Genomic DNA, 27,880 nt, shown 5'->3' on the forward strand with positions numbered 1-27,880 from the left:
ACACGATCGTTGTTTGCGGAATCCATGTCGATTCCTACAGAGATTTTTCAGTCTGCGGGAGTCTCACAATACGGGTGCATAAGAGGTTTTCCACAAATATAAAACATATTGACGTCAGAGATATAGGTCTATAATTGTGTGCTTCAGTATCACCTCTACCATCAGCGTCGTTGGACGATAGTTCGAAGGGGTATGTGACTAACACAATGCTCTCCAAACCGTCACTGCCAAGATATGAAGCGGAACCACTATTTCTCTTGAAAGTAGCTTGTCGATAGCCTTCATGTGGGTTACTGCATCTCATCTCAGCCATCCTTGGCAGTATCAGTAATCGCACGAGAGTATTTGTGTGCCAGTCAGCCATCCACAAAATCTGTCTAAGAATTGGTGTGCGAGGACTTAATTTGTGTAAAGAACCACATAATACAAATTAAATGTCTTTAAAAATTAAACTAATTCATCGCCTGATTGTAGAGGGAACGGAAGCACCAGAATGAAGGCAGGAATAGATAATATACTTATGCACCAATCTTGGTCCACAGTGGAGCTTCGCTACTCAGCTCGAACGAGAAAGCCCAAGAGTAGCGAAAAGATAAAACATAATGTGTTTCTCTACATCTGCAGTATGTACGCTTTCATGGTGCCCTTTACATACCACAGTTTCATTTGTTGGACAAAGCAAATGGCTAATGATTTTCACTTCATCATCACATGTAATGACATGATATATGTATCGCAACACCTTTCTACTCAGGTCTGAAGATGGTCATTACCGATCGAAATTAATTACCTGATTACAAATAAACATTTTGATCCAAGACTGGATTTGTAGCAAAGCAAACGTGGATTCATCCTTCATCCAACTAACAGATTAGCACCACAGCAACTTGCTTGGGTCTAGATCGAGGTATAGCTTTACTGCCTAAACCCGCAGACTCACATTGGTCAATCCTCTCACGGTGAAGACAAAATACTCCTCTATCAGGTACTGGAACGAACCGAATCCGTGCACGTCAAACTCAGCAGTAATGAATGAAATGTACTCCTTAGATTTCGTGATAAAACAACAGATAGTCACAGGTAATTACGAAAACCTGCAAGTAATCATTATCTTACCGGCCATGAGTAAATCAAAACAAGATATCGAATATACACTACTGGTCATTAAAATTGCTACACCAAGAAGAAATGCAGATGATAAACGGGTATTGTTTGGACAAATATATTATACTAGAGCTGACATGTGTATACATTTTCACGCAATTTGGGTGCATAGATCCTGAGAAATAAGTACCCAGAACAAGCACCTCTGGCCGTAATAACGGCCTTGATACGCCTGGGTATTGAGTCAAACAGAGCTTCGATGGCGTGTACAGGTACAGCTGCCCATGCAGCTTCAACACCATACCACAGTTCATCAAGAGTAGTGACTGGCGTATTGTGACGAGCCAGTTGATCGGCCACCATTGACCAGACGTTTTCAGTTGGTGAGAGATCTGGAGAATGTGTAGGCCAGGGCAGCAGTCGAGCATTTTCTGTATCCAGAAAGGCCCGTACAGAACCTGCAACATGCGGTCGTGCATTATGCTGCTGAAATGTAGGGTTTCGCAGGTATCGAATGAAGAGTAGAGCCACGAGTCGTAACACATCTGAAATGTAACGTCCACTATTCAAAGTGCCGTCAATGCGAACAAGAGGTGACCGAGACGTGTAACCAATGGCACTCCATACCATTACGCCGGGTGATACACCAGTATGGCGCTGACAAATACACGCTTCCAATGTGCGTTCACCGCGATGTCACCAAACACAGATGCGACCATCGTGATGCTGTAAACAGAACCTGGATTCATCCGAAAAATGACGTTTTGCCGTTCGTGCACCCAGGTTCGTCGTTGAGTGCACCATCGCAGGCGTTCCTGTCTGTGATGCAGCGTCAAGGGTAACCGCAGCCACGGTCTCCGAGCTGATAATCCATGCTGCTGCAAATGTCGTCGAACTGTTCGTGCAGATGGTTGTTGTCTTGCAAACGTCCCCATCTGTTGACTCAGGGATCGAAACGTGGCTGCACGATTTGTTACAGCCATGCGGATAAGATGCCTGTCATCTCGACTGCTAGTGATACGAGGCCATTGGAACCCATCACGGCGTTCCGTATTACCCTCCTGCACCCACCGATTCCATATTCTGCTAACAGTCATTGGATCTCGACCAATGCGAGCAGCAATGTCGCGATACGATAAACCGCAATTGCGATTACAATCCGACCTTTATCAAAGTCGGAAACGTGATGGTACGCATTTCTCCTCCTTATACGAGGCATCACAACAACGTTTCACCAGGCAACGTCGGTCAACTGCTGTTTGTGTATGAAAAATCGGTTGGAAATTTTCTCGTGTCAGTACGTTGTAGGTGTCGCCATTGGCGCCAACCTTGTGTGAATGCGCTGAAAAGCTAATCATTTGCATACCACAGCATCTTCTTCCTGTCGGTTAAATTTCGCGTCTGTAGCACGTCATCTTCGTGGTGTAGCAATTTTAATGGCCAGTAGAGTATGTCTGTCACAAGAGGCATACTTCAGAAACAGTGCCTTGACTGCAACTTCCTACTGACGATAAGTACAAGAAAAAATTACAATGATTTTCACCAGTTCACAGCTTCACACATTTTCTCACAAGCTATGAACCACAACCCTTGTATTTGTGTGGAACGTGAAGAAAGAGGACATATGCGTATGAGTGTGTGACAGAGGCTGTATCACGTGAACACACACTGCCTGAACGTCCCAATTATTCTGTTTGAGGCCAACATACACCATTCTCACGAACGAAAAAGGTTCAGAAAAATGAACCACCTAGTGGAAATTATCGCAAGATGACTTCGCAAGGCACACGAACTTCCAATGTCTTAAAAATCATATTGCATTTTGATGGTAGCCTGCGAAACTAATATTCGTGGAAATGCTTTGCGCTTTACGAGAAGAGAATATGTAATGCATTACTATTATTAAAATCAAACGACCTTGTCGCAGTGGTAACACCAGCTCCCCTCAGATCACCGAAGCTAAGCGCTTGGATAGGCCAAAGTCCTGGTCTGCCGAGGGCTGTTGGCAAGCGGGCTGCGCTCAGCCCTTGTGAGGCCAATTGAGGAGCTACTTGACTGAGAAGTAGCCGCACCGGTTACGAAAACTGACAACGGCCGCGAATGTGGTGTGCTGCTGACCACATGCCCTTTCATATCTGCAACCGGTGACGCCTAAAGGCTGAGAATGACACAGCAGCCGGTCGGTATCGTTGCGCATTCAAGGCCTGTTCGTTTTTTTTTTTTTTTTTTTTTTTTTTTTACTGCGGTTAACAGATTTATTGTGTTAAAATGTGTGTATCTCAGTGTCACATTAAAGAGGGACTTCGAATGCCCTTCTCCCAATGACAGGAATTATAACTTGCAGGTTTCTTTGTAGAAAAGGGCCGGGACTACTTACACAGAGATGAAGATGTATGAAAAGAACAAATCACAGTACACATTGCTGTAATAACAGCAATATCACTGAGATAACAGAGACTATTATAAAGACTATAAGCTGATGTACAAAGAATAAGTTCAACAGAAATATTATATCCGCATCCACATTTCGGCGCGATTGTGGAACCTTGTAGATTACAGAGCGTGGGAAATTTTGATACTACTTCATGAAGCCCAAGGACCGAATAAACTTCTGTAATAAATTTGTGAGCATAACAGTGGGTAATGCATCATACCAAAGATATGCATCATCAATGTGTTAACACTAACAAGCAAGAAACATCCGGTGGTACTGCAACACCCTACCCATTCAGATATTTGGGGCTCTGTTGAGCAGTCTTCAGGTTGTCTAGCTGCTCGTACTATGACAATGAAGCTGTCAAATCTAAACGTGGGACGCATAACGGAGTAGGTTGTTAGACCTCTTAGCAAAAAGACAGTTTGGGAAGGTAGGCTCCTCCTAATGGTAACTCTGCACTGTCTGCGATGTTATCTTCTCTCACCGATGCCGACTCCGTCCAGCAAAGTGTCGCAGAAAGAGTGATTTCAGCTTGCAAAGCCCGCTAAAACGTAATGAAGTGTCATCGACCACTAGTGCACTTGATCGGCAAACTCAAATCTGTCATGTTTTCTTCCGCCGCCACTTTCATTAGCTAAATAAGAGTATGATCTCTTAGTGGTTGCCATGAAACTGTCGTATGTGACAGCTAAACTAATCACAGGCCGCCTGAATGTGTTACGCATGCGAGTCGGTAATCGTTATGCTCCGCGGAGCCAAATGTTAGGTCCTTGCTGCCTGTGACAAATGGGTGGAAGGCGACCAAAGGGATCTGTCGTCGTAGGAATCTGGGCAGGTAAGCAAAAGATTAGTTGACGAGAGCGCACTTTAAATAAATTATTGTACTCGACTTGTGGGTGAAAAAATGCTACACTGTTGACAACTTGTGGCAGCCGTCGTTAGTTGCAAGCAGAGACCCGACACGAGAGTGCGTCTATATACACTGAACATTTGCCGGTAGAGCAGTCAACAACTCGGTGTAACGTTCGGCACCAACTAGCAACTTGAAATAATTTTGAACTAGCAGACTGGTGCCCATGTGCCCCGCCGCTTATAACGCTGTCTGGGTGGTGTCCATTGGTCTGCGGCCGGGAGGTTCTTCATTGGTGGCGACGTTCAAAGGAGGAATCTTCCAGGCGCCTTCTCCGGCAGTATCGGTAGGCTACGATACTACAGAATGTTTTAATCCGGCGCCTCTGCAACGTCAGGAAATGCGTTGCAATGGCGTTAGTCCCACTGCACACGCAGTTGTTTCGACAGAGCAGAAACTATGTCCAATAACAAGTGCAGAGGAACAGAAGACAAAAACCATGTACCGTTTTGGTTTATTTTTAAAATTACGTTATATCCGCAATAGCGACCTTAGTTTAAGGAGGTACCCAATCAGTTATCATTACGAAATTAGAAAGTATTTATCATCACAGAAAGATGTCTACTTATGATTTGCATGGCGGATTCACTACAAGGTTTATTAGATTGAACTGAGAATATCTTTTCAAGTGTCTTTACTCTCCTTCACTCTCTCGCCTCCCACTCCCATATCTAGGACTGGTAGGGATGTCCTATAATCACAGTACTTCTTTTTGTTCCTAGGTAGTTAGCCTTACTAGTGTCAAGTTTTGTTGAAATTGCTCCGGGTGATACAAATCCACCACTTTCCCACCCTCACCACCACAAAAGGGAGTGCTAGCGCGTCTTCCCTCTACGATAATTGTTTCCTGGTTCTAAGTCATACGTGTACGAACTTTGGTTGAAATCACTCCCAGCGCTCCAAACCTACGTCGCAATTACCTCTCCCTCCCTTTTTACATGAACATGCGGGCGCGTGCTCGTTTTGCAGTTTTCCTCCAGTGTGTCAACATATATACGCAATTTTGTTTTTGCATAGGTGGAGTCAGGCCCAATAACATTATTGATCATGCTAATCGCAAGGTCAACAGATAATAATTGGTAGGGTTCAACAGTAATGTTTATCCTACACCCAACTCAACAATGTGTTTCGAAAGACAGTGCTATCGTCATGATCATCAGCTTGCACAACTTAGTTCATGAGGTTAAAACGCTGAAAAGTCTACCAAAACAAATGCGACTTTCACAAAATGAAATGAAATTCAAACACATTGGACTATGGGTCGTCGCCTCACATAAAAACAGACGACTCCTGTCAGTCGCCGTTCCATCTCATACCGCTCACTCCTGATCTGCCGTGGGCTCCAAGAGTGTCAAGTTGATGCTTATCTGCTGCTCCCGGCGTTGTTGTGAACAGACATGTTCGCGATATTACACAGCCCACAGCATTACAACAGGACGTGGTGTGCGGTGAGAGTTGTGATGGCCTCTGACAGAAGTCGTCGATTTTTATGTGAGACGGCGACCCATAGCCCAATGTGTTGGTATTCCGTTTCATTTTGTGAAAGTCGCAGTTGTGTTGGTAGACTTCTTAATGTTTTATCCTTGTGAACTAAGCTCTACAGCCTGATGAGCTCCGCCTCTCGAAACGCGTTGTTCAGTTGTGTGTGAGACAAAAACTATAACTGGATGCTACCAATTATTACTGTAGTAACATAGCAGCCATTACCTCACATCCGTAACGGATAGTACCAAATGAACAGAGCCGACCGTGGTGGCAGAGCGGTTCTAGGCGCTTCAGTCTGGAACCGCGCGACCGCTACGGTCGCAGGTTCGAATCCTGCCTTGGGCATGGACGTGTGTGATGTCCTAGGTTAGTTAGGTTTAAGTAGTTCTAAGTTTTAAGGGACTGATGACCTCAGATGTTAAGTCCCATAGTGCTCAGAGCCATTTTGAACCAAATGAACAGACTATAACTTTATTTCTCGTTACAAGCAAAATATTTTGTACAGAGGAATATTATGTGTCCATTCGCTCCCAAAATAATCCAGTAAGATATTTGATTAACGATATGTCTGAGCTGGATCAGTAAAACATCGGGTTGTTCCTGTGAAAATGTCTGTTTGGTTTTGTTAGATTCCATCGGTAGCTACTCTTATCGTCAAGGGCTCTAGGCAACCTGAAGGTTCAGTTTGTTAGCTTCTATAACCTGGCAATTTATTTCTAGGCTGTTTCTAACGTTTTATTCTTCTGTTATTTTATTCGATTATTGCAATATCAATAAAAGCAGGATTTCGCAAAGGGTTTAGCACAGTGGACCTTATTCAAACCATTAATCAGATAATAGAAAAATCGGAAGATCACCACCTCAAAATATATGTACCTTGCTTATGTTGATTGCACCAAAGCATTCGATAACTTCAAGTTCTAAGAAATCAAGGAGTTAAAGCAAAATACATCCAATTACTAACAAACATTCAAAACCACAGCTTCGCTAGAGTTAAAACCGAAAAGACAGGCCAACCTTTCCGCGTGGAAAGAGGAGTTAGATAAGGGGATCCCATCTCCCCAAAACTATTTACCCGCATACTGGAGGTTAGCTTTAATGAGACTCGACAAGATCTGTGGTCAATTACCGTAAAACTTTCCCGGAAAAATGGAATTAAAACTGCGAAGATTGGTCGCCAGCTGTGAGGAAGAAATTTCAGTTAACGTTTCCGAAGGAAATGTAACTGCAACTAAATTTCCAAACCAGAATTTATCTGAAATCTTTGTTTAAAAAACCTGACCTCACTTTTAAACTGAAATGTTTACGTATTCTGCGTTAAATCTCTCTGTAAACTCACACAATGTGGAAAAGATGACTTTAATTTAATTGCAGCACAATTGCTGCCAATGCAAAACACTGTTGTGCAATGTGATTAAAAATTTTTTTAGAAAATTCGATCGAGAAAATTTACTCTAACTGAAACATGATCTCAGCAACTTTAAATAATAAACGCGATCATAGATTTTATTAACGATTATTGAGCTATAAGGAAGTGTTCAATATCGTAGTCTTCTGATGTAGTGGCAAATGGATTAGAAACCCCAATATATCTTGAAGGAACGGAACTAATGTATGCATCACAGTACGTATACCTAGGCCAAATAATTTCCTTTAACAACAAAATGAAGAAAGAAATAAAACGAAGAGTTTCCGTAGCTTGGAAAGCTTTCTGGGCTTTAAAGTTCATAAGAGGCTCAAAATGGAGGCACTCCAAAGCGTTTTTCGAGTGTTATTATATGGATGTCAGACGTGGGCTTTCAAATGCAAAGAGGGAAATACTCTACAGGTATGCCAATGGAAAATGCAGAGGAAGATCCTTGGCATCTCTCTGAAAGACAGAATATCGAACACCTCGATACACAAATGTCAGAAAGAACAGACATAGCACAATAGGCTACGAAGACGAAATGGAAATGGGGCCATGTAGCGAGGCTGCGACACGACAGGTGGACGGCACGAGCTACCACATGGGACTCCTACATCGGCAACAGACTCCCAGAAAAACCAAGACGCAAATTGTCGGACTTATTCAGAAAACAATGAGGACGACAGTGGACCAGCTAGCCAGAAACAGAATGGAGTGCAAAGAACTAGAACTACAACTTACTGATCAAATGCAAATAAAATATGTAGTGTGCATTACGTGCGGTGCTCATTTACGCGGACTAGTTCACCACCTGAGTCTTTAAAAGCAGCTACCCCTGTTATCCTTTGTCGATTTTCCATCAGAAATTACGGTTGCCTCAGAAGGTCGCCGTACGTAGAGGACTCAAATTCGTGACATCTTTCTCTAATCTACCAGACTCCTGGTTCTTACTGTTGAGCTTGTTTACTGTCCCATAACATAGAACTTTTATCCGAATCAGTACCTGTGTCTCTGTGTGGTATTCTGTCCAAATGTAGCTTCGTTTCTCTTTCTATAGGATGGTCACTTTCAAACAGATCCTTTCGGAACAAGACTTGCCATGAATGCTAGGCGCGGCGAACTAATAATTACACGGCCTGATAAAAAAAGTGAAGTATCCAGAGACATGGTCGGATGTCAGTGTAGCTTCGTGCACGTGCACACGTAACTGATTAGAGTTATAATTCTCTGCGACAGCGGATCTAGGACATACTGTTCTATAATGTGATGAAATTAACGATACTGGCATTCTATCACAGTTATACAGTCTTTAGCAGCTCTTATGCAAGAACGCGCGAATTTTCATATTCTTTCGCACGTTGCGCACTAACTATTAGTCCTACAGACAAAATGAACAGGACCTTTTTGTAGGAAATTTAAGTTATTTAAATTTTATACTCATATATGTTTCGCTAAAGCCTATAGTTACCGAATTATTCAAGAAAAATTTACAAAAGCCACTGTCAAACGCATTTTCCTTGAAAAACTCGAAACCGTGTCCTCCAGCGTAAACGTATCTTAGTACAGAATTTAAATACATTAGATTTCCTACCAAAATGTCCTTTTCATTTTTTTCTGTAGGACTGTAGTTTGTGGGTAGCAAGTGAGAGAATACGAAAAACTCCTTACGTAGATTTTGAATGCGTTGCGGATTGCATAAAATCCATAGGTTGTGGCCGATGAATCACCTTGTATACCTCACGTTTGTCATGCGTTATTGTTCTAAATACGAAATGGACTTTTTAGATCGAGGATCGCCTGTGGATGGTACTGTGCACCTAAACCGGTAGCCAGTAGGCAAAGATAATTAAATTGCGATTGTAGACTAAAAACAATACTTTTTCAATATTGCATTGGTCACCATTCCACCGACGGCAAGACGGGAATATAAAAACCATTGCAATGTGCGTGGCACAGGGTGTTTCACACTATTCTCAGAAATTTTCTGCCCTGTTTCATTCGGAGAGGGAAAAATGACTGCATATATGTGTCTCTATATGCACCACAATCTCACTTATGTCATTCTCATAATCCCTACGTGGGATATACGATTACATATTAGAAATTGTAAAATATTATAGGATGTTCTGCCATTATGGGATAAATTTTTTAATGAAACCGAGATTTCTTCTCCGTCTGCAGAGGGCATACCCAAGCGGGCTGCACCTTTTTCGAAGGTTAGATGTATACCCTTGCTAGCTGCTGATTGAAGTAAAATTCTGTTCCCACGTGCTCCCGTCTAGAATCGTGATGTCGCATGTTTTGGAAACTCCAGTGCAATCGACCGTTATTGGTAACTGTCCTCCGATGCTTTTGTCACCCTCCACGTGTAAAACTAAATAGTATCCGGATGCTGGTGCTGAAGAAGGTGTGTACCAGTCTTCCACGATTGGTCAAAAGCACTAGTGGACATCATCAACTGATTACGGCCAAGTGCGCTCGAGTTTCCAAGACATTGTGACGTTCGTGCCTCTGTGCCGAAGACGCGAAATCGGAGTTTTACTTCATTTAGGGACCTTTTGGAAAAACGCAACACCCCGACTTGAAGATCTCATCAACGGACGGGAACGAAATGTTTGAGTCTGTGATAGAACGCTCGTGGCAACTTTCACTTAAATCCCACGCGACCTGATGGGTTTGAAGTTTAAGTTCGCATATTTCTTTTCGTAGTATTGTAATTTGAGCTTCACTACGATAAACATCAGCTTACGTGCCTGTGCGCTTATTGCCACGTTCATTGATAGGATTTTACGAAATGATAAATCTTTCTTTGCCTTGGGAATTTAACAGAATCTGCGGCCGCACACTGCAGTTTTCGTTGTGAAGATCGTCACGCATTTGCCTAGTTGGGCCTGTACGTGTTTCTACAGTCGACAAAATTAAATCTTTCCCGCCTTTTATGTTACAAAATATTTACTGAACCTTTGACCATATTCTTAATGATTTTTTCCAATCAGGTAAAGCATTTATTGTAACGAACTTTATCACCAATGAGCAGAAATGATTGGACGGTTCGACCCACAATAGAACAATGCCCTAATCATCAAACAAAACAAATCACTGTCTTCTTTGGTTCTAATCACCTTCCGCAACAGCAGTTAGCTTTAATGAGACTCGACAAGATCTGTGGTCAATTACCGTAAAACTTTCCCGGAAAAATGGAATTAAAACTGCGAAGATTGGTCGCCAGCTGTGAGGAAGAAATTTCAGTTAACGTTTCCGAAGGAAATGTAACTGCAACTAAATTTCCAAACCAGAATTTATCTGAAATCTTTGTTTAAAAAACCTGACCTCACTTTTAAACTGAAATGTTTACGTATTCTGCGTTAAATCTCTCTGTAAACTCACACAATGTGGAAAAGATGACTTTAATTTAATTGCAGCACAATTGCTGCCAATGCAAAACACTGTTGTGCAATGTGATTAAAATTTTTTTTAGAAAATTCGATCGAGAAAATTTACTCTAACTGAAACATGATCTCAGCAACTTTAAATAATAAACGCGATCATAGATTTTATTAACGATTATTGAGCTATAAGGAAGTGTTCAATATCGTAGTCTTCTGATGTAGTGGCAAATGGATTAGAAACCCCAATATATCTTGAAGGAACGGAACTAATGTATGCATCACAGTACGTATACCTAGGCCAAATAATTTCCTTTAACAACAAAATGAAGAAAGAAATAAAACGAAGAGTTTCCGTAGCTTGGAAAGCTTTCTGGGCTTTAAAGTTCATAAGAGGCTCAAAATGGAGGCACTCCAAAGCGTTTTTCGAGTGTTATTATATGGATGTCAGACGTGGGCTTTCAAATGCAAAGAGGGAAATACTCTACAGGTATGCCAATGGAAAATGCAGAGGAAGATCCTTGGCATCTCTCTGAAAGACAGAATATCGAACACCTCGATACACAAATGTCAGAAAGAACAGACATAGCACAATAGGCTACGAAGACGAAATGGAAATGGGGCCATGTAGCGAGGCTGCGACACGACAGGTGGACGGCACGAGCTACCACATGGGACTCCTACATCGGCAACAGACTCCCAGAAAAACCAAGACGCAAATTGTCGGACTTATTCAGAAAACAATGAGGACGACAGTGGACCAGCTAGCCAGAAACAGAATGGAGTGCAAAGAACTAGAACTACAACTTACTGATCAAATGCAAATAAAATATGTAGTGTGCATTACGTGCGGTGCTCATTTACGCGGACTAGTTCACCACCTGAGTCTTTAAAAGCAGCTACCCCTGTTATCCTTTGTCGATTTTCCATCAGAAATTACGGTTGCCTCAGAAGGTCGCCGTACGTAGAGGACTCAAATTCGTGACATCTTTCTCTAATCTACCAGACTCCTGGTTCTTACTGTTGAGCTTGTTTACTGTCCCATAACATAGAACTTTTATCCGAATCAGTACCTGTGTCTCTGTGTGGTATTCTGTCCAAATGTAGCTTCGTTTCTCTTTCTATAGGATGGTCACTTTCAAACAGATCCTTTCGGAACAAGACTTGCCATGAATGCTAGGCGCGGCGAACTAATAATTACACGGCCTGATAAAAAAAGTGAAGTATCCAGAGACATGGTCGGATGTCAGTGTAGCTTCGTGCACGTGCACACGTAACTGATTAGAGTTATAATTCTCTGCGACAGCGGATCTAGGACATACTGTTCTATAATGTGATGAAATTAACGATACTGGCATTCTATCACAGTTATACAGTCTTTAGCAGCTCTTATGCAAGAACGCGCGAATTTTCATATTCTTTCGCACGTTGCGCACTAACTATTAGTCCTACAGACAAAATGAACAGGACCTTTTTGTAGGAAATTTAAGTTATTTAAATTTTATACTCATATATGTTTCGCTAAAGCCTATAGTTACCGAATTATTCAAGAAAAATTTACAAAAGCCACTGTCAAACGCATTTTCCTTGAAAAACTCGAAACCGTGTCCTCCAGCGTAAACGTATCTTAGTACAGAATTTAAATACATTAGATTTCCTACCAAAATGTCCTTTTCATTTTTTTCTGTAGGACTGTAGTTTGTGGGTAGCAAGTGAGAGAATACGAAAAACTCCTTACGTAGATTTTGAATGCGTTGCGGATTGCATAAAATCCATAGGTTGTGGCCGATGAATCACCTTGTATACCTCACGTTTGTCATGCGTTATTGTTCTAAATACGAAATGGACTTTTTAGATCGAGGATCGCCTGTGGATGGTACTGTGCACCTAAACCGGTAGCCAGTAGGCAAAGATAATTAAATTGCGATTGTAGACTAAAAACAATACTTTTTCAATATTGCATTGGTCACCATTCCACCGACGGCAAGACGGGAATATAAAAACCATTGCAATGTGCGTGGCACAGGGTGTTTCACACTATTCTCAGAAATTTTCTGCCCTGTTTCATTCGGAGAGGGAAAAATGACTGCATATATGTGTCTCTATATGCACCACAATCTCACTTATGTCATTCTCATAATCCCTACGTGGGATATACGATTACATATTAGAAATTGTAAAATATTATAGGATGTTCTGCCATTATGGGATAAATTTTTTAATGAAACCGAGATTTCTTCTCCGTCTGCAGAGGGCATACCCAAGCGGGCTGCACCTTTTTCGAAGGTTAGATGTATACCCTTGCTAGCTGCTGATTGAAGTAAAATTCTGTTCCCACGTGCTCCCGTCTAGAATCGTGATGTCGCATGTTTTGGAAACTCCAGTGCAATCGACCGTTATTGGTAACTGTCCTCCGATGCTTTTGTCACCCTCCACGTGTAAAACTAAATAGTATCCGGATGCTGGTGCTGAAGAAGGTGTGTACCAGTCTTCCACGATTGGTCAAAAGCACTAGTGGACATCATCAACTGATTACGGCCAAGTGCGCTCGAGTTTCCAAGACATTGTGACGTTCGTGCCTCTGTGCCGAAGACGCGAAATCGGAGTTTTACTTCATTTAGGGACCTTTTGGAAAAACGCAACACCCCGACTTGAAGATCTCATCAACGGACGGGAACGAAATGTTTGAGTCTGTGATAGAACGCTCGTGGCAACTTTCACTTAAATCCCACGCGACCTGATGGGTTTGAAGTTTAAGTTCGCATATTTCTTTTCGTAGTATTGTAATTTGAGCTTCACTACGATAAACATCAGCTTACGTGCCTGTGCGCTTATTGCCACGTTCATTGATAGGATTTTACGAAATGATAAATCTTTCTTTGCCTTGGGAATTTAACAGAATCTGCGGCCGCACACTGCAGTTTTCGTTGTGAAGATCGTCACGCATTTGCCTAGTTGGGCCTGTACGTGTTTCTACAGTCGACAAAATTAAATCTTTCCCGCCTTTTATGTTACAAAATATTTACTGAACCTTTGACCATATTCTTAATGATTTTTTCCAATCAGGTAAAGCATTTATTGTAACGAACTTTATCACCAATGAGCAGAAATGATTGGACGGTTCGACCCACAATAGAACAATGCCCTAATCATCAAACAAAACAAATCACTGTCTTCTTTGGTTCTAATCACCTTCCGCAACAGCAGTTAGCTTTAATGAGACTCGACAAGATCTGTGGTCAATTACCGTAAAACTTTCCCGGAAAAATGGAATTAAAACTGCGAAGATTGGTCGCCAGCTGTGAGGAAGAAATTTCAGTTAACGTTTCCGAAGGAAATGTAACTGCAACTAAATTTCCAAACCAGAATTTATCTGAAATCTTTGTTTAAAAAACCTGACCTCACTTTTAAACTGAAATGTTTACGTATTCTGCGTTAAATCTCTCTGTAAACTCACACAATGTGGAAAAGATGACTTTAATTTAATTGCAGCACAATTGCTGCCAATGCAAAACACTGTTGTGCAATGTGATTAAAATTTTTTTTAGAAAATTCGATCGAGAAAATTTACTCTAACTGAAACATGATCTCAGCAACTTTAAATAATAAACGCGATCATAGATTTTATTAACGATTATTGAGCTATAAGGAAGTGTTCAATATCGTAGTCTTCTGATGTAGTGGCAAATGGATTAGAAACCCCAATATATCTTGAAGGAACGGAACTAATGTATGCATCACAGTACGTATACCTAGGCCAAATAATTTCCTTTAACAACAAAATGAAGAAAGAAATAAAACGAAGAGTTTCCGTAGCTTGGAAAGCTTTCTGGGCTTTAAAGTTCATAAGAGGCTCAAAATGGAGGCACTCCAAAGCGTTTTTCGAGTGTTATTATATGGATGTCAGACGTGGGCTTTCAAATGCAAAGAGGGAAATACTCTACAGGTATGCCAATGGAAAATGCAGAGGAAGATCCTTGGCATCTCTCTGAAAGACAGAATATCGAACACCTCGATACACAAATGTCAGAAAGAACAGACATAGCACAATAGGCTACGAAGACGAAATGGAAATGGGGCCATGTAGCGAGGCTGCGACACGACAGGTGGACGGCACGAGCTACCACATGGGACTCCTACATCGGCAACAGACTCCCAGAAAAACCAAGACGCAAATTGTCGGACTTATTCAGAAAACAATGAGGACGACAGTGGACCAGCTAGCCAGAAACAGAATGGAGTGCAAAGAACTAGAACTACAACTTACTGATCAAATGCAAATAAAATATGTAGTGTGCATTACGTGCGGTGCTCATTTACGCGGACTAGTTCACCACCTGAGTCTTTAAAAGCAGCTACCCCTGTTATCCTTTGTCGATTTTCCATCAGAAATTACGGTTGCCTCAGAAGGTCGCCGTACGTAGAGGACTCAAATTCGTGACATCTTTCTCTAATCTACCAGACTCCTGGTTCTTACTGTTGAGCTTGTTTACTGTCCCATAACATAGAACTTTTATCCGAATCAGTACCTGTGTCTCTGTGTGGTATTCTGTCCAAATGTAGCTTCGTTTCTCTTTCTATAGGATGGTCACTTTCAAACAGATCCTTTCGGAACAAGACTTGCCATGAATGCTAGGCGCGGCGAACTAATAATTACACGGCCTGATAAAAAAAGTGAAGTATCCAGAGACATGGTCGGATGTCAGTGTAGCTTCGTGCACGTGCACACGTAACTGATTAGAGTTATAATTCTCTGCGACAGCGGATCTAGGACATACTGTTCTATAATGTGATGAAATTAACGATACTGGCATTCTATCACAGTTATACAGTCTTTAGCAGCTCTTATGCAAGAACGCGCGAATTTTCATATTCTTTCGCACGTTGCGCACTAACTATTAGTCCTACAGACAAAATGAACAGGACCTTTTTGTAGGAAATTTAAGTTATTTAAATTTTATACTCATATATGTTTCGCTAAAGCCTATAGTTACCGAATTATTCAAGAAAAATTTACAAAAGCCACTGTCAAACGCATTTTCCTTGAAAAACTCGAAACCGTGTCCTCCAGCGTAAACGTATCTTAGTACAGAATTTAAATACATTAGATTTCCTACCAAAATGTCCTTTTCATTTTTTTCTGTAGGACTGTAGTTTGTGGGTAGCAAGTGAGAGAATACGAAAAACTCCTTACGTAGATTTTGAATGCGTTGCGGATTGCATAAAATCCATAGGTTGTGGCCGATGAATCACCTTGTATACCTCACGTTTGTCATGCGTTATTGTTCTAAATACGAAATGGACTTTTTAGATCGAGGATCGCCTGTGGATGGTACTGTGCACCTAAACCGGTAGCCAGTAGGCAAAGATAATTAAATTGCGATTGTAGACTAAAAACAATACTTTTTCAATATTGCATTGGTCACCATTCCACCGACGGCAAGACGGGAATATAAAAACCATTGCAATGTGCGTGGCACAGGGTGTTTCACACTATTCTCAGAAATTTTCTGCCCTGTTTCATTCGGAGAGGGAAAAATGACTGCATATATGTGTCTCTATATGCACCACAATCTCACTTATGTCATTCTCATAATCCCTACGTGGGATATACGATTACATATTAGAAATTGTAAAATATTATAGGATGTTCTGCCATTATGGGATAAATTTTTTAATGAAACCGAGATTTCTTCTCCGTCTGCAGAGGGCATACCCAAGCGGGCTGCACCTTTTTCGAAGGTTAGATGTATACCCTTGCTAGCTGCTGATTGAAGTAAAATTCTGTTCCCACGTGCTCCCGTCTAGAATCGTGATGTCGCATGTTTTGGAAACTCCAGTGCAATCGACCGTTATTGGTAACTGTCCTCCGATGCTTTTGTCACCCTCCACGTGTAAAACTAAATAGTATCCGGATGCTGGTGCTGAAGAAGGTGTGTACCAGTCTTCCACGATTGGTCAAAAGCACTAGTGGACATCATCAACTGATTACGGCCAAGTGCGCTCGAGTTTCCAAGACATTGTGACGTTCGTGCCTCTGTGCCGAAGACGCGAAATCGGAGTTTTACTTCATTTAGGGACCTTTTGGAAAAACGCAACACCCCGACTTGAAGATCTCATCAACGGACGGGAACGAAATGTTTGAGTCTGTGATAGAACGCTCGTGGCAACTTTCACTTAAATCCCACGCGACCTGATGGGTTTGAAGTTTAAGTTCGCATATTTCTTTTCGTAGTATTGTAATTTGAGCTTCACTACGATAAACATCAGCTTACGTGCCTGTGCGCTTATTGCCACGTTCATTGATAGGATTTTACGAAATGATAAATCTTTCTTTGCCTTGGGAATTTAACAGAATCTGCGGCCGCACACTGCAGTTTTCGTTGTGAAGATCGTCACGCATTTGCCTAGTTGGGCCTGTACGTGTTTCTACAGTCGACAAAATTAAATCTTTCCCGCCTTTTATGTTACAAAATATTTACTGAACCTTTGACCATATTCTTAATGATTTTTTCCAATCAGGTAAAGCATTTATTGTAACGAACTTTATCACCAATGAGCAGAAATGATTGGACGGTTCGACCCACAATAGAACAATGCCCTAATCATCAAACAAAACAAATCACTGTCTTCTTTGGTTCTAATCACCTTCCGCAACAGCAGTTAGCTTTAATGAGACTCGACAAGATCTGTGGTCAATTACCGTAAAACTTTCCCGGAAAAATGGAATTAAAACTGCGAAGATTGGTCGCCAGCTGTGAGGAAGAAATTTCAGTTAACGTTTCCGAAGGAAATGTAACTGCAACTAAATTTCCAAACCAGAATTTATCTGAAATCTTTGTTTAAAAAACCTGACCTCACTTTTAAACTGAAATGTTTACGTATTCTGCGTTAAATCTCTCTGTAAACTCACACAATGTGGAAAAGATGACTTTAATTTAATTGCAGCACAATTGCTGCCAATGCAAAACACTGTTGTGCAATGTGATTAAAAATTTTTTTAGAAAATTCGATCGAGAAAATTTACTCTAACTGAAACATGATCTCAGCAACTTTAAATAATAAACGCGATCATAGATTTTATTAACGATTATTGAGCTATAAGGAAGTGTTCAATATCGTAGTCTTCTGATGTTTATAACGACAAGGTTTTTTCGTTATCATGAATTTGTAAAAAACATTTATACTCTCAAACTTATCACTTAAACTTACTTGAGCAGAGGAAACAGGTAGCTTGTTAAGGTAAATAACATTCTAAATGCAATTAACTTGAATTACTGAATTTTTCAAGAGTGCATGACTTATTTTGAAATTCTCATCATTACTAATGTGAGGGCAGAGTTTTTCCCTCGCGTCCATACCTTCTGCCTACTTACCTGTCTTTTTCACCGCTTGCATACGGCTCGGCATCGGGAGGTCACTCTGTCCGCCGAAAGGAGAACCCAGGCTGGGCGCCCTTCATAACTGCATCTACACTCCTGGAAATGGAAAAAAGAACACATTGACACCGGTGTGTCAGACCCACCATACTTGCTCCGGACACTGCGAGAGGGCTGTACAGGCAATGATCACACGCACGGCACAGCGGACACACCAGGAACCGCGGTGTTGGCCGTCGAATGGCGCTAGCTGCGCAGCATTTGTGCACCGCCGCCGTCAGTGTCAGCCAGTTTGTCGTGGCATACGGAGCTCCATCGCAGTGTTTAACACTGGTAGCAAGCCGCGACAGCGTGGACGTGAACCGTATGTGCAGTTGACGGACTTTGAGCGAGGGCGTATAGTGGGCATGCGGGAGGCCGGGTGGACGTACCGCCGAATTGCTCAACACGTGGGGCGTGAGGTCTCCACAGTACATCGATGTCGTCGCCAGTGGTCGGCGGAAGGTGCACGTGCCCGTCGACCTGGGACCGGACCGCAGCGACGCACGGATGCACGCCAAGACCGTAGGATCCTACGCAGTGCCGTAGGGGACCGCACCGCCACTTCCCAGCAAATTAGGGACACTGTTGCTCCTGGGGTATCGGCGAGGACCATTCGCAACCGTCTCCATGAAGATGGGCTACGGTTCCGCACACCGTTAGGCCGTCTTCCGCTCACGCCCCAACATCGTGCAGCCCGCCTCCAGTGGTGTCGCGACAGGCGTGAATGGAGGGACGAATGGAGACGTGTCGTCTTCAGCGATGAGAGTCGCTTCTGCCTTGGTGCCAATGATGGTCGTATGCGTGTTTGGCGCCGTGCAGGTGAGCGCCACAATCAGGACTGCATACGACCGAGGCACACAGGGCCAACACCCGGCATCATGGTGTGGGGAGCGATCCCCTACACTGGCCGTACACCTCTGGTGATCGTCGAGGGGACACTGAATAGTGCACGGTACATCCAAACCGTCATCGAACCCATCGTTCTACCATTCCTAGACCGGCAAGGGAACTTGCTGTTCCAACAGGACAATGCACGTCCGCATGTATCCCGTGCCACCCAACGTGCTCTAGAAGGTGTAAGTCAACTACCCTGGCCAGCAAGATCTCCGGATCTGTCCCCCATTGAGCATGTTTGGGACTGGATGAAGCGTCGTCTCACGCGGTCTGCACGTCCAGCACGAACGCTGGTCCAACTGAGGCGCCAGGTGGAAATGGCATGGCAAGCCGTTCCACAGGACTACATCCAGCATCTCTACGATCGTCTCCTTGGGAGAATAGCAGCCTGCATTGCTGTGAAAGGTGGATATACACTGTACTAGTGCCGACATTGTGCATGCTCTGTTGCCTGTGTCTGTGCCTGTGGTTCTGTCAGTGTGATCATGTGATGTATCTGACCCCAGGAATGTGTCAATAAAGTTTCCCCTTCCTGGGACAATGAATTCACGGTGTTCTTATTTCAATTTCCAGGAGTGTACATTATTTTACTGAATCCTGAGATGAGAAATTTCTCCCACAATTCTCTCTTTCTCTCTCTCTCTCTCTCTCTCTCTCTCTCTTTTTATTGGGAAAAATTCTGAACACAAATGGTATAACAGCCCGGAATATTTAAGTAAGTGTGATATTTCCGGCTGAGAAAGCTTATATTTTACAAAGGCAACAAAACTGCCGCACAGTCTTCATCAACACCTGTTCACTAAGTTAATCTACCACGTTATCAACAGAACAACGTTGCTTATCTTGAAAATATTCCCAATTAAGTTCCTCGAGCAGATCTGTCAAATGTGCTATTGAGTACACACTTGTTCTGATCCTAGTAACATGTTCTTAATTCGCTGTTATATACTGGTAACACTTCTTGATCGTGAATTTAAATGCTGGAACAGTACTCTAGAACTGGTCTCACTTGCTTTACAATTACACGTCACTCTCTCAGAAACCACCCAACAAACCTCCCAACTGCCTTCCCTATTATAGACAACGTGTCCGTTCCGTTTCATATCGCTTCTATTTTCCACAAATATTTGAACGATTTGACGTGCTCGAGCTTAGTGGTCCATTTACGCTTCCTTGGGGGACACCCCGCGTGAAAAGAGCTACGTAGAAATCCTTGTCGAGTCACGCTTATTCAAGTTTTTCTTGTTATCACCAAATACTTTATGCGATGCAAATCCCAGAACGACTCATTAGACAGGCCACAGTCTGTTTCGTTTCAGATCATGCACAACTGAAGTGATAGAGATCCGTCTTCTGGACCATTCTGCCAATGAAACACTGAATCCAAACCTCTCTCCTTGTTCGCGTAATTCCATCGTGTCGATCACCTGTCAACCTCTCTTTTTTTGAAAGGCAGTGTGGACAATAACATGCTCGTTTGAACAAATGTTTTCAGACTGCGAGCCACAGCAAATATGGATCCTGTCACGGCACGGCACCCGCTATCCAGATTCGGACGATTACGACAAGCTGAACAGCCTGGCGAGCTTTCGTGACCAGGTCATTCGCAACCACGAAGTAAATCATGGTAAGTACGCCAAAAACATTATCCTATCGTTACTGCCATAGTCGTTTTAGCACCTGAAATCAGCAAGGGCCCACTGACCATTTTCTTCACAAAAGTTTCGAGAACAAAAGACTTCTTTTCATTCTTCTTTTTGTGGTTTATTCCCAAGGAATTACTTAGACTATCCGGTTTAAAAGAACGAATCTTCCGCTCTGCAGCGAACTGTGCGCTGTTTCCTAGCTTCCTAACACGTTGAAATGGTTTGCCACACGGGGACTTGAATCCGAAACTTAGCCAATCGGTAAGAGCATTGCCGTGAAGGGCTATCTAGGCACAACATTTTAATGTAGCAGAAAGTTTCAAAACAGTACACGCCCCACTGCAGAGTGAGGGATTCAACCCGGAAACATTCACTAGGCCAACGCTGAGGCTTTGCACAGTCTCTGTCAAAATAATGTCAACCTAAAGAACACAGTACATCATGTCTTGTCATACATGGAGAAAACCAGCTCTCACAAATATCATATCAAAGTTGGTTTGATAAAAAATATTTTTCTCTCTCAGTGCGTATAGCCAAAAATGAGGTGACGAGCAACATAATAAATCTACAATCATGCTACTATCAGAAGCAACAAACAGAAGTATATAGCTTGTACAAGAAGGTATGTGGTGCCTCGATACTCATCACTACACGTGCACGCAGGGGCCGTGCTGATGCTCCCCCCCCCCCCCCCTCTCTCACTCTCTCTCTCTCTCTCTCTCTCTCTCTCTCTGCACGCCGTCTCGTCTACACATACTGCGAACTTTCCACTACGCTTTCTCCATGTCTTTCGCATGCACAAACACGTCGAACCGCGCTGAAGGATTTTTGTCGCTTCGCTATCTCAGCCACACTACTCGGGGAATACAAGCCAACACCGCGCAACACGAAGTACAGTGAGTGCCTAATCGAGTTTGTGATTGCAATGCACGGTCCAGGTCAGGAAGGCAAATCCGCGCACCATTCGTTGACAAGAGCATATTCAATTTGTGTTTGTTACTGACTGTTTTGTAAAATTCAGACCGAGGTGGCGCAGTGGTTAGCACACTGGACTCGCATTCGGGAGGACGACGGTTCAATCCCGTCTCCGGCCATCCTCATTTAGGTTTTCCATGATTTCCCTAAATCGCTTCAGGCAAATGCCGGGATGGTTCCTTTGAAAGGGCACGGCCGATTTCCTTCCCCATCCTTCCCTCACCCGAGCTTGCGCTCCGTCTCTAATGCCCTCGTTGTCGACGGGACGTTAAACACCAAGATCCTCCTCCTCCTCCTTGTAAAATTCAGTACCTTGTGGCGATATTATTCTGTGTTTGTCATACTGTAAAATTAAACTGATTAAAGTAGATAGAATCCTGCATCGAAAGTTCGATGGTGGTTTGTCCGGAAGACGCGGCATTAACCTCAAAGATTTCCGATCAAGACTATGAGATTCATTAAGGTGATACAACGACTACAGACTCCATTGTTGCAAGCGGTAAAATATATAACCTCTCACTAAAAATGAAAAAAATAAAGTATCATGAAGCTTACATTAATCCCTGATATGTTGAGTTTAACGGCTCACCTCTCTGTATGTTATGTAGCAAGCTACTTCTGAACAGTTCTACGGACGTTTAGAAACTATATACCCCGACTGCAAAGACAAAACTGAAAAATTTTTTTATAGTAAGAAAGAACAGTTATTAAAAAACTATAAACTTATGAATTTGCGAGCCAAATTGTGAAAGAAACTGCCGTGGAGGCATCGTTTTTAGTCAGCTACTACATTTCACAAGCGGGTCAAATTCACACAGTCTCTAAGAATCTGCTAAAATCGTATGTGGCAGACGTAACATTATGTATGCTCGATGAAAAATCTTCAATGCGTCTTTCTACAGTGTCGCTGCCGACTAACACTACCGGAAAAGAAATTTTTTACACGATCAACAATCTTGAAATAAACCATATCGACTGGAAAGATTGTGTCGATAATGGTACAGATGGGGGCACGGCCTTGACTGGTGAAACAGCAGGAGAGGTATCTGAAAAGCAAAGCGCCTAATTATAGTTCCAGCCACTGTAACATGCACAGACAAACGCTCGCAATAATGAAGGACCGTAAAATCTCAAATTGGTTCTTCATGTAGCCGTAAAAATAATCAGTTACTTTAAATCTCGCACTCACAGTGTCGATTGTTTTCAATAATGTGTGAAGATCGTGGGAGCAAACATAAAACACTACTGCTCTACACTGAAGTTAATTGGTTATCTCACGGTAAGACCTTAACAAAATTATTCGAAGAAAGAGCTGAATTACAAGTTTTTATGACGGACATTTCTATCAAATTAAAAGACTGCTTGTGCGATCTGACTTAGTTTTTTTTGGTTAATAGATTCGTAAAAATTAATGAATTAAATCTATCTTTACAAGGAAACAGACAACAGTTTTCAGTACTAATAAAGTAACCACATTTAAAAAGATTAAATTTCTGGATTGTTTGTCTTGACAACAGAGAACTAGAAAGCTTTGGTCAAATCAATCGTGTATAAGATTAAAACTATCTGAATGTATACATGGCAGTCCGTGCCATTCCTCACTTTTATAACATATTTGGCTTATACATCCGTACACTTTTAATCTCTGAGTATAGTGTAATATGAGATTTATTTCTTCAAAGCCTCATTGGATTTTACATTAGGCTCGTACAATATCACTTATCTTTGAATAACAATCCTTTTACAGCTATGAACTCTCGCTGACGTGTGTCCTATCTGTTTAGTATTGAGTTATCTGACGATGGCCTAGTACGCCAGAAGCCAGATCAAATATATTAAATAAATATTATTGTGGGACGTTAATACTGTGAATTCAAGTTTTTAATATGTCTATGTTCCTCCAAGAGTCGACGGAATATTCCATAAATGGTTTTGTATTGTAACATTGTATATAGTAGTAGTCAGTAACGTAGGCCTATAATATACCTATTGTATATGAATTTCCTTAAATGATTATAATTAGAGGTTTTGCTTATTTTAGGTCCCTTTAAAACATTTAGTATTTCAAAAGAGTTCCGTCGCCACAAGCGTTTGAGAACCGTTGCTCTAGACTGTGACACAGCCATTTCTTCATGGTACCCTTTCTCGCAAGAGTACTGGTAACTTCGGTGTTGAGCGCCCGTAAGCTCCTCCTTTCTTCCAAGAGTGTTAGTCTTAGCAGGGGAAAATAAGTGTGGAATAACAACCGCAGAAAAAAAATTATCAACTTACATTCAAAGTCTGATTATGTGAAAAACAAAGAAAAAACTAAGCATTGTACCCGACGTGGTGGTACACAGGTTTCTCTGTAAGGCACAATATCGTGTATGGAAATGGACTCGTGAAAAGTCGGTGAACACCAACAGAACTTCCCCCTCGCCCCCCTCGACGGCAGTCTCGACAAAAAGAGTTCATAATTGCAGAATAGAATTTTCATTCTGCAGCGGAGCGTGCTCTGGTATTAAACTTACTGGCAGATTATAACTGTGTGCCGTACCGAGACTCGAACTCGGGACATTTGCTATTGACGGGCAAGTGCTCTATCTACTGAGCTACCCAAGCTCGACTTAGAGTTCATCCTGACAGCTTTACTTCTGTCATCTTTTGTCCTTCAAACTTCAAAGAAGCTCTCCTGCGAGGTTTACAAGACTAGCACTCCAAGAATAAATGGTATTGTGGAGTCAAGGCTTAGCCACAGCCTGGAAGATGTTTCCAGAATGGAATTTTCACTCTGCAGCGGTGTAGGAGCGCTTCTGTGAAGTTTGGAAGGTAGGAGAGATACTAGTGATAGTAAAGCTAATTATATGAATTAGCGTGTCCGTTCTTTTGGACATGTCCGAAAGAACAGTCAGCATGCAGAATCTGGAGCTGTTATATATTATAAGTAAATTAATAATGGAGAGGGGAATAAAGGAAAGGAAAGCGATTCTTGATGTCAGTTGCATCGTTACATTACGCGGAATCAGCGGCGACTACTGAAAATGTGTACCAGACCAGGACTCGAACACGTGATCTCCTGCTTACGAGGGAGGTGCGGCAACCACTGCGCCATCCGGGACACACCGTTATCGCTATCTCGGCACGCCTCACGGCCGTTGCACACTCCCATCGAACGTCACCCATCCGAAGTCCCTGTCCATTTCCTCAATATTCGCTCTCTGAGATTCCCACAGGAGGTCGGACATATTTGTGCATCCGCACTGAAGAAGGTGGATCCATGGCCTAGCTAGGCCAATAAAACTACGAGGGTTAGAACTTTAGTAGTGGCAACTATTTATTTACAGCTCGTTCAAAATCGGTATGAGTTTCAAAATTTTACTGACCTTCAAAACAGTCACCAGCATTGTGTATAACCCGTTGCCAGCGATACAGAAGTCGTAGGATAACCTTAGTAGTGCCAGTTGTGTTGACAGTTCGAGCAGCGCGGCCTATTTCCCGGCGAATTTGCAGCTGTTCATTTTTAAAACACAACCTACGACCAGCTTAGAGACAGAAGTGATGAAACTTTCCGCAGGACCTAACCATCAGTTTTCAGGACATTGCTCAAGCAAGTACAGTGCAAGCTGTTACTGATTTGATTGACTGACAGGGCTGCTAAGTGCTATACCACCTACTGCACTCCCCTGACTTAAGCCCTCGTAAGTTTAACTCGATTTCTAAACTGAAGGATACACTTCACGGCATTCGCTTCAGAACTGCTACAAATTCGTCGGGCAATAGACCGCACCGCTCTAACTGTCAACACAACTGGCTCTGCTAAGAGTATCCTTCGACTTCCACATCGCAGGCAACGGGTTATACACAATGCTGGTGACTACTTTGAAGGTCAGTAAAACTTTGAAACACGTATCTATTTTGTACGAGCTGTAAATAAATAGTTACCACTATTAAAGTTCCAATCCCCGTATATGAATGTGTGGTGTCTGTTCTTTCGACATATCCAAAAGAACAGACATGCAATCTGCGCTGAAGAAGGTGGTTCCATTGCCCAGCTAGGCCAATCAAATTATATGTATTAATGGTGTCTGTTCTCTTGGATATGTCCGAAAGAACAAACACCATGCATTCATATAATTTTATTGGCCTAGTTGGGCAAAGAACAGACTCCACACATTCATAGACTTAGACTGACTGTATTTTGCCAATATCCTCCCAATGAAATGAAGTCTGCTGCCTGCTATTACTTATGATTTAGCTTATTTTATCGTTACATTTCATATCCCTAAAATTGTTACAGTCAGGTGTTTGTAAGAGTTTATGGATTCCAGTTGCGTTTCAGTGATATTGTGTAGTCACAATTAGTTTTTTCTCGATGTTTTCATCTCTTTTGAACCTTATCAATATCTGACTTAATATCTGTACATTGCTATTTCAGTCATTACTGCATTGTAGACGACTGTCTTATTTGTAAAAGTTTTAGGGTACTATTAATATGCTCTGCCAAGTGATTAACGTACAACATGAACGCCAAGGGCCGCAGTACACTTCCCTTGGGCATGCCTGAAGTTACTTCTACTTTTGTCGATCTCTCTCAATCCAAAATAACATTTGTATCCTCCTCGCAAAGAAATCATCAACTCAGTCACTAGTTGTGTTTGATACCTCGTATGATCGTACTTCTGTTTATAAATGTCGGTGTAGTACTGAGTCAAATGACTTTTAGAAGCAAAGAAATACAGCTATCACTTGACTGACTTGATCCATGGCTTTCAGAGTACTTTGTGAGAAAAGAGCAAGTTTGCTGTCGCACCACTGATGTTACGGAGCTAACTCTACTGTAAATGCTGCATAGATTCCAATAGGCTAGGCAGCTTTGCTAAATTTTACCGATTTCAGTTGTTCCTCAATTCTGTAGTAATCCATAAATTAAAATGTGGCAGGACTTCTGTGTCTTCTACGTAATGGTTAGTTTAAAAGCGGAGTTCAGAATGTCTGCTTTTGTTTTGCTACTATCAGTTTCGTTTCCTTAGACATCCACGAGTGTCAGGACATTAACTTTGGAACCACTTACAGCCTTTAAGTAGGACCAGAATTTCTTTTGGTTTCGTGAGAGGTCATTCGTTAAAATTCTACTACAGAGGTCATTGAAGACTTTTGAGATCCAAATACGTTTTATTTAGTATGTTCCTATCTGAATCACTATGTTTAGTTTTACACACATTATGCGGTAGTCGCTGTTTGCGAAGAAGTTTCTTCACAGAGGCTGTATATCATGGAGGATCGCTACCTTAGCGAACTCTTGTACTAAGTATTATCCACTGCCTCATTGTCACTGACACCAGTTTCGTTAACGCATCTTCAAAGAGGTCAAGCGTGTTTGTTTCCATTCGATTCATCATGTACATGCTTCTCAATTGTTTGTTCCAAGTAGTGTTCAAAGAATTATTATATTATTTCGCAGAATATCGCCTAATACCCACAAAATTGTAATTTTTCCCATTGACTTTTAGGTGATTAAAAGTCTTACTCAGTCTTGACACTGTGGGTGGGGGACGTACACGGGGTAAATCACCTAAAACTTGCACCGCAAATATTGTGAAAGTGGAAAGTGCTCCCGGTGTGCGGTTTTAACGGCATAATTGATAGCTAGGGGTTCGTATTGTTAGCCCTTCAACTTAGAAAGTGTATTTTTTGTGCAAACATACGCTTTTTTTAAATGGAACAATGCCTATTGACATTAACTAACTAAAATAGGGTAAATTATAATGTCAGCAGTGTTTGTTGCAGATTTTAGTGCGTGTCGTTTACGAGATATCATTTTGCTCAGTACCTGTGGTAGCTCACACCTAAGAACGAAACAAGTGCTGGTCCCAGCGGAGGTTCGAGTGCTCGTAAGCTTAGGGACTGATGACCTTAGTAGTTAAGTCCCATAAGATTAGTTATGTGGATTCCGACCAGTAACGAGATGATTGACCATCACAGGGTGTATTCAAAATGACCACCGGAAGTGGCAATACACGCTTCCTGTCTGGTATGGAACGGCTGCTGCACACATGGTAGCATTTCAGCGGAGATGTCCGAGTAGGCTGCAATAATACGTCGATGCATAACATTGGGTGTAGTTGGTATGTCCTTGTAGACATCGTGCTTCAACTTTCCCCAAAGAAAAGAGTTTACAGGCGTAAAATTCGGGGAACGGGTCGGACAAGATACAGGTCTTCTGCGTCAAATCCAG

General features: G+C 42.1%; 1 protein-coding gene across 3 annotated transcripts in view; it reads left to right on the forward strand.

Annotated features, from left to right (window-relative positions):
* The window catches only part of LOC126334715 (multiple inositol polyphosphate phosphatase 1), a 289,351-nt gene that overhangs the window by 183,530 nt on the left and 77,941 nt on the right, over positions 1–27,880 (forward strand). For all 3 annotated transcript variants that reach the window (XM_049997226.1, XM_049997228.1, XM_049997229.1), the window contains one exon: positions 20,541–20,672. In XM_049997226.1, the coding sequence (XP_049853183.1) occupies positions 20,541–20,672 (132 nt within the window). The remainder of the gene's footprint in view (positions 1–20,540; positions 20,673–27,880) is intronic.

Source organism: Schistocerca gregaria, chromosome 2, assembly GCF_023897955.1.
Source record: "Schistocerca gregaria isolate iqSchGreg1 chromosome 2, iqSchGreg1.2, whole genome shotgun sequence".
In the NCBI taxonomy this organism is placed as follows: Eukaryota; Metazoa; Arthropoda; class Insecta; order Orthoptera; family Acrididae; genus Schistocerca; species Schistocerca gregaria.